The sequence below is a fragment of the Candoia aspera genome, chromosome 6, assembly GCF_035149785.1.
Source record: "Candoia aspera isolate rCanAsp1 chromosome 6, rCanAsp1.hap2, whole genome shotgun sequence".
Lineage (NCBI taxonomy): Eukaryota > Metazoa > Chordata > Lepidosauria > Squamata > Boidae > Candoia > Candoia aspera.
Genome location: NC_086158.1, coordinates 95058441 through 95068175, shown reverse-complemented (window position 1 = coordinate 95068175; position 9735 = coordinate 95058441). Strand labels below are relative to the sequence as shown.

Below are 9735 nucleotides of genomic sequence, written 5' to 3'. Positions count from 1 at the left end.
GGGAGGGAGGGAGGGAGGGAGGGAGGGAGGGAGGTGTTACACACACAAGCTCCCAGGTTTGGCTTATGATCAGTCGCTCATAGACTCACAGCCTGTTGAGGCAGGCGGATCGTGTGAGCCCCCCTGGCTTTCTACCTGGGTTTTCCAGATAGGGGCAGCTTGAGCAGACAAGGCACACAGCCCTGGTCAACAGCCAGGAAGTAATTCGGGACACACACCAATAACTTTCAACCGACCACTGAGGCACAACAGGTTCTTTGAAATACACGGAGACCCAGTGAATTTAAAGTAACAGCAAATCTTTACTGGTTGCAAGATACATTGCTCTCTCTCTCACACACACACACGCACACACATGCTCATCCACACTTACGTCCAACTAAGCTGCCAGGCACTAGCTAGAGGGACTGAGGCCTCCAAGACTCAAGGACCCCTTTTATCCCCAAAAATCCTTGCTTTGTTGATTTCACAAGTTTGGTAGCTGTATATGGGATTGGCGGTGGTGGTGGGGTTGGTTCTCCACGTGGTCAGGCCCAACTTCCTTTGTCTGGTTCAGGTGACATTTGTCCTTTGTTTTCTTAATGACTTGCTTCCTTCTGTTGGATATGAAAATCACGAAAACTGGACCAGAGATCTCTGAAAAGGAACTTACTTTATTGAGCGGTTTGCAAAGCGCGGTGGGCACCTCGACCAGGCTACGCAGAGTCTGATTGAAAGGAGAGATGCCACACCCAAAATTACAAATACACACTTTCTTATACCTTTCCTTGTCCAGCCTCCCCCCTCCCCTTTCTGGCCTGTTTACCCATTGGCTGGGCACTCAGACGCACAATCTTCCGACCGCCTCATCCCCTGGACCCTCACCCTTATTTTACATGTGTTAATAGACATTCTTATCTTGAGACATCCCGGACATTCCAAGGCCTTCACACATCGAAAGCTTTACTTGGGCTAGCTATTATCATTTGATGAGTTTCCCACTATCTCTTCCTGACTTGTTAGTTTAAATGTGTAACATTGTGTTGCTCACTAGTTTAAACTTTTTACATATATTGCTTCCCCCCCTGCTATTAACTAGTATTAGTATTTGCACCTAAAAATCTCCCCCAACCAAGATCTATATGATATTGCTTTATATGTTTATATAGACCTTGCTTATTTACAAATTGTATTTTTTTATACCTTACACTTCTTATCTACCTCCCTGAAGGAATCTTTTAGACAAGTTTCCTGGCTTTTGTCCTCCCTGCCTACAGGCCTGCTCCATCTTTAGATAATGGCAGTTTCAGCCTAGTCTGACAGAGGGAGAGAGGGAGGGGATATGATAAAAATATATAGTAGGTAGATAGATGGAGGGAAGGAAGGAAGGAAGGAAGGAAGGAAAGATGATAGAGAAAAAGAAAGAAAAACATAGCAATACAACAATATATCAAATATAAAGTATAAAACAACAATCAACTTTGTATAGCAAAGCCTAAAGCAATTAGTAGCATGAAGGAGGCACCAGGCAACTTCTATGAGCCATGGCTATTGTTAGAAATTTGACAATATGAAAGAAAGAAAGAAAAAGAAAGAAAGAAAGAAAGAAAGAAAATGAATGAATGAATGAATGAATGAATGAATGAATGAACGAACCTTTTTGGAAATATCTAAGGTTGATCTTGTAGGAGGAAAGGAATGACCTCCTACTCAGAAGAACAATTAAGGTTTCTAGCAAGTGGTGTTATACGTTCTGCCGTCCACTTAGGATATAGTGGGCATTCTAACAGCACATGAATCATGGTACATGATCTGACCATTGTATTGGAGCATATCTCAGTCACAGTGGCAACAAGTGCACTGATGGGAGACAGGAAAGAACAAGTAAGGGATGGATCATCAGGAGAAAATCTATCTTTGTGGTTGCTAGGAGTTGAAAAAGACTGGCTGGCACATAATTAATCAATCAATTGGAGCATATACAGGTATGGTTTTCATAAGGAATGCTGGTTTATCAGCCACTTATCACTCTAACAGGCAATTAACCAATTCAGGCCAAAGTGAAAAGTCCTCTATATGAAACGTGTAAAATATTTTAAAAATATCTAACTCAGTCCCTCTTCTCTAATCATCTAATTATAGGAAAGTAGAATGGAGGGATGACATTCCAAAGTGTGTGTGGAGCCACGCCAAGACCCAACAGTGGTCATAGCAGCACACGATGATTCTCCTGTGCTGCTTAGGAATCAGAATTGTGAAGGAATGGCCTCATGGTCCACCGCTAGCAGACCCCATAGGGAGTCATATCACACAATGCATAGAGAAGTGCAGGTGTAATTCTGAATGGGACCACAAGGAGGAGCCAAACGGTTCTCCAAAACAGGCCAGCTCTACTGTCTCAAGGTTTTACTGCCCTTGCTAGTCTGTAGAAAGTCAGAATGTATGGCTGTCTTTGCGTCTTTGTGTGTACGAGTGTAATGGGTGAATTTGCATGTTGCCTAGGCTATGGAACATTACTGGTGCAGAAGCAATGTCAAACCCATTCTGTACCTGCAAAGGAAAGGGGAAGATCTGGTTATTAGTCTACCAGACTAGGATCCAGTGCAGGCCAAAAAATCATATAACTGGAGCTTTAATTTTCTGAAAGAGAGAGAACCGTAGTCCTCTTAAATGCTAAGAATAAATAAAGCTTCAATCATTTTTCCAAACTATTAACAGACATGAATAATATGGTCAGACATATCAGATTTCTGGGAAGTTTGGGGGCATTTCAAAGCTTGAACTGAACAGAACACCTGAGATGTTACCAACTGATCTTTAGACTGAAGATCCTAGGAGAGAAGCACTGATTCTACAACTTGCTCTTTCTATTATTCTGCTCAAGAGCTCTTTTTAAAATAATAATAATAATAATAATAATAATAATAATAATACCGTGGGACAAAACGTGTGGAGAAAAACAAAGGCAATGCCTCTGCTGTGCTGTTTTAGCAGTCTTAACAATTACATTTTCAGCCAGGAAAGCAAAATCAATGCACTTATGTCATTATTTTATCAATTCCTAGAACATGGATAGGGATCTATAACAAGCCACAAAGATGTCACAAACATCAAGGTGTCATGGCCCAAGGAGCAGCAATTGTGTGATGATGTCATAACACAGGTGACATCACTTGCCCCCTTTGCCCCCTCTTTGCATGATTGCCCATAGGAATATGAACTGCAACATTGTTAATAGATCAAAATTCACAAATTATGAGTACTTTGTGGTCACAGCTTAAGTCATTCCATAAGGCATCTTCAGATATTGTCACACAGTCTTCATTATTCACATCATTAGGTTCTCCAGACTTCCAGTTGGTGTACCTCAGTGTTTCTCCATTCAAATACACAAACTTGCCCTCAGTCTGGAGATCACTCATACCCAGAAAAATGGGCTTGGCATTCTTCCTGGCCATTGCTGCCAAGGCCGCATTCTCAGCCGCAGTTTTTGGAGTGGCAAGGGCTCCACCGGAGTTGCTGCAGAAAGTTTTCCCACTCATGAAAGTGTCACTCTGGCCAGTTGAAACAAAGGTTTTCCCTCCAACAGTTGTCACCCCCTGCATTGTGAAGACTAGGCTCCCAAAGAGGAAAATAAAATAAATAACCCAATGAGAAACAGCTTGTGGCAAATGAATCCGCTATAATCATAGCTCAACATAAACCCTGAATGTACACATTTACAATCTCCTTCCAGCTTAGCTCAGCTTCATGAGATTTTGCTGGCAATCATATCAAAATGGTTTTCACTGCTATCTTCTCTGTGTTTTATTTCCCAGTGAAGCCTATTATTTCCCATCCAAGTACTAACCAGGTCCACCAGCTCAGCTCTCCCAATTCAGTGAAGTCTGGAACCTGGCAAATATAATCTAGCCAAATGTAAAGCTGAGCTTTTCCAGAAATCATTAGGGCTTAACTATGGATGGATGTTCCCTATAGAGTCCTTAATCACTGTAGCTTTTCTGCCTTCCTTAAAGGGATTTTTAGCTTTATTTTTTTTCCCTCAGTGATCTATGTATATGTGTATTCTGCAAAGCACTTTGCCTATTGATTAAATTCACTGCAGGCATTCTTATTCATCTATACCCAAATTTAAATCTCTTGCATGCCCTTCAGGAAGTTTTTTGAATTCAAAGACATGGGGTGGTGGTGGGGGAAATATCAGCATGGTTTGAAGGGTTTGCCAAGATCAATGTCTAATGGATGCTAGAAAGAATTGATGCTTTTCCTCTCCAAGGTTCTCCCTTCTGATAACCAATACTCAGAGTCATTCTGGATCTCTGTGGAAGCAAAAGAGAATAAAATCCATCCCACCCAGAAACTGTTGTTCCCAACACAGGAAATGTTGAAAGAGGTGATTCATGAATCTCTCTCTCTCTCTATCTTTTTTGGTGGCTGCTAAAATCTGTATATCGTACCATGACATTCTTCTTTTCGCATGGAAGGCATAATTGCAAAATAAAATGATTTGGAAAGTCCACAACCTGATGTGGAACATGGGCAGCCTATAATTACTCATGCCGATTATGCCATTGTACTTAGAGCTACCATATGTACACTCCAAAAATCTAGGCTAGCAGTAGATGGGAGCAAAGAATTAGAGACTTAAATCTCTCTCTCTCTCTTTATCTCTTCAGCTCCCCATCTTTATCTCCCCCTCTCTCTCTCGGCTGCAGCTGTTCAGTCATAGACAAATTTGCTGAGAAATATTGGGTAGCCCTAATTATATTGGCATGTCTTCTACAGAGTCAAATCTTTGGTCTTTCCTTCTGTCTAGTCAATCATGTTCTGATTTGATTGGCAAAATTTGTTCAAGATTTCAAACATAATCTATCAGTTTCCAGCATGAAGAAGGAAATATCATAGGTTTTGGCTTAATGCCAGTTTCTGACATCTCTATCTCTTTCTCTCTCCCATTCTCTCTCTCAAAACATGCTTGACCAGAATGGTAGATTAGTCTTGAATTACATTATCTATAGGATTAACTTAGATCCTTGTGACTTCCTAATGATGTACCATCAAGTAATAACAAGTCCTGAACCTGCATAGTTTTTTTTGAGATCAGCCAAGAAAGAATAAATATTGTTACCTCACTGGGCAGATAATTCTTACATGAATTTATTTATTGCATAGCCTTTTCTAAGCCTTTTCTAATTTGTTCACTACACAATGCATGGTTACTGTTCATGGTTTGGTGCATGTTGCAATGAGAACAAAACTATTTAAGGCATGCTCATTTCATGCATTTCCTTTGCAAAATTTTCATTTTTGATGTGATTCCTTGCTCCTGGAGAATGTATGAATACTATAGCTATAGGAAAGTGGGTTGAATGTACATACAGCTCCCATCAAAGCAACCTCATTCCTCTGAAGATGAGGTTAATCATGAGAAAAAGATGTGCGACAGCCTCCATCTGTTGTTGCATTATTCACCAGGGAACATTGGTGCACATGATTCCATCATGCAAAGGCACATGGGAAGAGGCCTAGACATCTACTTATTTATGAAACCTATATACTAAGTCAGCCTTTCTCAACCTTTTGACCCTGGAGGAACCCTTGAAATGTTTTTCAGGTTTCAGAGAACCCCTGAACATTTAGTCTCAAAGATAGTCCAGAATTTACAAAATTATTATCTTTGTTTCATGTGTAGGCCTGTATAGATGCATTAACAGTGTTCTTAAACTCAAAATAATGAAACTTACCTCTTTAATGTGAAGTTGCCCAAATTTGAAATATTTTTTTAAATAAATCATGATCTCCCAGGGAACCCCTAGTGACCTCTCGCAGAACCCTGGTTGAGAAACCCTGGACTAAGGCATGGCAGGCTCTAGAAATGGAGACCATCATAGGGAATAAGTTTGCCACACCCCTCATTATTAGTTGCTTTCTCTGTCCCCCCTTCTCCAGAGATTGCGGACAAATGAGAACGAACAGCCAATACCCAAACTTTGCAAATCCATATTCCTCCTTACTTTTTCTGCTTTTGCTAAGTTCAGCTTGTAATGTCTGGACCGTCTTTTCCAAAGCTGTAACCTGCCTTTGAACAGTATCAACAGCTAAAGAGAAAAACAGAGAGAAGGAAATCTAATCAAACACCAAAACTTCCATTTTTGTTTAAAACGGGTGGTGTTCAAATAAACTCCACTGATGACCTGAAACTTAGGAGGTCATCAAACTACCAGTCAAAACCTAGGAGGCTTCCAGACAAGGCCGTATGTACAGTTGCTCTGCCACAGTCATACCATTATGCAGGAAGTCCAGAAGATGCAATGTTGGATTGTTACCTTTCCTATTCCTGCCACCCCACCCCACCCCACCCCACCCCACCCATTTCTTTTGTCTTTCTATGAAACATCCAATAAGGATGAAAAGGCAGATTAGCTGCATAATGTATTTTTATGGATAGCACTAAGAAAGTTGCTGCCAATACATGCTGTTAGCTTCAGCCAAGTTCCAATAGCTTGTGCTTTCAGATCTTCTTCTGGGAGGTTTCTATCCATATTTCAAACACAATACAGCCCCTGAGCCCTCTCAGTGAGAAAGGAGCAGAGAAAGGGACTGCTGCTGCATAGGAGCAAGAAGAGATTGAAATGAACCATAACAGGGTTGGGCAGCATGCAGGTTCAGTACATGCCTTTTGCTCCATAATTTCTCCAACCCAAATTTCCCCAGGATGACAGCCTGGAGCTGTATCATCTGTGTCAATGGAACCTCTTGTTCCAGCTCCTTCTGCTAGAGGAGGTCCTGTCCATGTAGTACTTCTCAGAAAGCCCTGCTTAGTATTTTCATCTTAAATTAACAGAGCTTTCAAAAGTAATTTGCTTTTAAACCTATGACCACTAGTGCATTTTATAAATGCAATGATTTCATTTGCTTTTTGTTTGCTTATTTATCAGGGGATACATATTTAAATTAAATAAGAGACTTTAGAGAAAAATAAAGAATGCATGCCAGTTTGTGCCAAGCCCAATTGCTATAACCTATAAATTGAGAAATTGTTGCCAGTTTGACTGAGTTAACACGATTCAGTCTCTGGGACTGTAGAGCCTCATCTCGTGAATCAGGAATTCAGATCTTTGGCATAGAACTGTTGAACTAGAATGGATCAAGAAGTTTGAATTTGTTCTTTCAAGATTTGAGATGAGGGATTTCTCCCCACTAGAAGTCACATTAGGCTAGCCGAGCTAGAAAGACAGAATAGTTGCCGATTACTATTGATGGACATTGCAAAATAACCAATATTTGAGCTCTTCCTGGAAATACCAGAGACTCCCCCTTCTTTCTCATGCAGTCAAAACTGACCATCCAAGAATGCTTTCATACCTGCCAGGTCTCCTTTTTGTCCTTTCTGGCCTGGGACTCCTGGAAATCCCTGTGGTCCTGGAGGTCCCGCTTTCCCAGGGAAGCCTTGTTGACCCTTCACTTGGAGTCCTAGTGTTTGATCAAAAGAAGCATCACTTGGATTCCATTTTCTCAAATATCCACCCACTTTCCCCCCAAAACCACAGCCCCTATCCTTCAGACATCTCCAGTTCAAGGGGATGCCTGCCAATGACAGGATGTTTTGCTAGGCTGAAGGGTCAGTTGCATGCAGATGATAGACAGAAAGCAAAGGAGAATCTATCACATCTGTGTTAGCCATCCTGAACCTAAAGGTCCTCCTCCTTTTGTTTAATTACTGAAATAAGTTTAAACATACAGTGATATGTAAAAAACACACAGTTACACAGAGAGAGAGAGAGAGAGAGAGAATGAGAGTTACAGAAATTATACCTGGGTCTCCTTTCTCTCCTTTGGCCCCGTCCCTTCCATCTCTCCCAGGTAAGCCATTGAGTCCTGGGTTGCCACAAGCCAACACTGTACAGGAATTTGTATCACAATTCCTTGTCTCGGGAACAGTAGCCAAAGCCAGCCATGCTCCTAAGAGCAGCAGCAGCAGCAAGATGTTGAAAGGTCGGAGGAAATACATTGCTGGTGCCTCAGATCAAGAACAGAATTAAGGAGAGATGATTTGGAGGTATGTGGTTTTGGAGATTATTTAGAGCTAATATACCAAAGTGGATTCTGGTGGATCTCTGGATGATGTTCAAACCTACATACTCATCAGCAACATTCACCAAGTAGATATATTATTGAATTATTTAATTGGTCATGAAACTTAAATTCTCCAGGTCTTGAGGAATCCTATCCCCTTTGATTCAGGCTTCTCAGGAAAAGGGGATAGAAGCAGAATGGCAAACTATCTGTTGTAAACATTTACAAAGCAGAGTCTGAGTTTCCACTTATGCAATTTTAAATCAGTGTTGCTTACCAGAGTGTGATTGAGTTCCTTGATCAGCTAAAGCCGTGCAATCAGCCTGGAAAGAGATGAAGACTGGCCCAGGAGGAGTAAATTCTCTTCTCTTTTCAGCAGCAGAAAAACCACAAGAGAAAGACACACGCAGATGTACTTTTTATTTTGTCTCTGCTCTTGCTCAAGGTAGTGGATTGCAAAACTAATCTTTGTATAGTTCCACCTATTGGCGTGCACGCAGAGCCTTACCCTAAACCTTCACCCAGTTTATTTATTGAAAAACAACTGTTGGTTGCCAGTTCATATCAATTTGCATAGGGCTGAATTCCGTATGTGTTTGGAATTGATTGATTGATCAGGCTTATACACCACTTCAATCCAACCCGTAGTAGTGCACGTGGTGCCTTAAAGCTTTTAACCCTCCCCAATTACTTAAAATGGAAAAAAAAAATGAGGAGGCTCTGAGTCCACAAAAGGGATTCTGGTGGACCGCACTCAAATTCCCAGGTCACACCTGTCACATCCAGGGTTAAAACCTTTCATGGAAACTCTCCAGATGAGTAAGATGTGTGAAAGTGAAGCAGAATACAGATGAAAGCAGCAGACATTTACCTGAGCCCTGCTTTAAACAATCTCAGTTTCCCTAGGACGCAATATTAGATCCCAGAATAACGTATCCCAGCCTTTCTCAACCTTCTCACCCTGAGGAACCCTTGAAATATTTTTTCAGGCCTGGGGGAACCCCTGCACACTCAGGCTCAAACACAGGCCAGAAGAAGAAATTATTATATTCAGCCTGTCTAGATGCACAAAGAGTGTTCTTAAACTAAACATGAAGAATGAAACTTACCTCTTTAATGTGAAGTTGCCCGAATTTGAAATATTTTTTTAAAATCAATGGTGACCTCTCACGGAACCCCTAGGGACCTCTCACGGAACCCTAGGGTGCCACGGAACCCTGGCGGAGAAACCCTGAACTATCCAGTGAGGATAACCATTCATGAATAAATCTGCTTCTTTGTTCCAAAAATGTTCTGCTCTCAGAAGTCCGCTTTTTATAAAATGATGTACCGTTGGTATATGTCACCAGAGAAATTCTCTAGAATGTATAAAGGCACTTAAAATTTATGTTGGAAATGTGGAGAACATGAAGGGTCATTTTATCATGTTTGGTGGACATGACTTGGGGGACATAATCCCACACTTGGACTGCTTTAGATTCTTGTGCCTCTTGGACTTTTTATTTTTTACTTTTATTTATATTATTTATTATCGTAATTTCACATTGTGGATTTTATAATTGTTGTTTTAATTGATTTCTGTAAACCGCCCAGAATCCCCCAAAGGGAGGAGATGGGCAGGGACACATTGGATAAATAAATATATAAAATGTAAAAAAGCTAGAAAATTCTGGATTCAAA

The 9735-nt window shown here is 40.9% G+C and overlaps 1 protein-coding gene across 1 annotated transcript; it reads right to left on the bottom strand.

Moving 5' to 3' along the window:
* Positions 1 to 633: 633 nt before the first annotated feature.
* LOC134500400 (mannose-binding protein-like) lies at positions 634 to 8421 on the bottom strand. The gene is made up of 5 exons (XM_063307715.1): positions 8333 to 8421; positions 7795 to 7999; positions 7345 to 7452; positions 5994 to 6077; positions 634 to 3592 (listed from the first exon to the last, which is right to left on the bottom strand). The coding sequence occupies exons 2-5, from the start codon at positions 7988 to 7990 to the stop codon at positions 3219 to 3221; spliced, it is 762 nt and encodes a 253-aa protein (XP_063163785.1). The 5' UTR covers positions 7991 to 7999; positions 8333 to 8421; the 3' UTR covers positions 634 to 3218.
* Positions 8422 to 9735: the final 1314 nt, after the last annotated feature.

Coding starts and splice junctions, on each gene's coding strand:
- LOC134500400 (XM_063307715.1), bottom strand. CDS start 7,990: ATGTATTTCCTCCGACCTTTCAACATCTTGCTGCTGCTGCTGCTCTTA. Junction 7,453..7,794: donor AGGAGAGAAAGGAGACCCAG/GTATAATTTCTG, acceptor ATCAAACACTAG/GACTCCAAGTGAAGGGTCAA. Junction 6,078..7,344: donor ACAAAAAGGAGACCTGGCAG/GTATGAAAGCAT, acceptor TTTTCTCTTTAG/CTGTTGATACTGTTCAAAGG.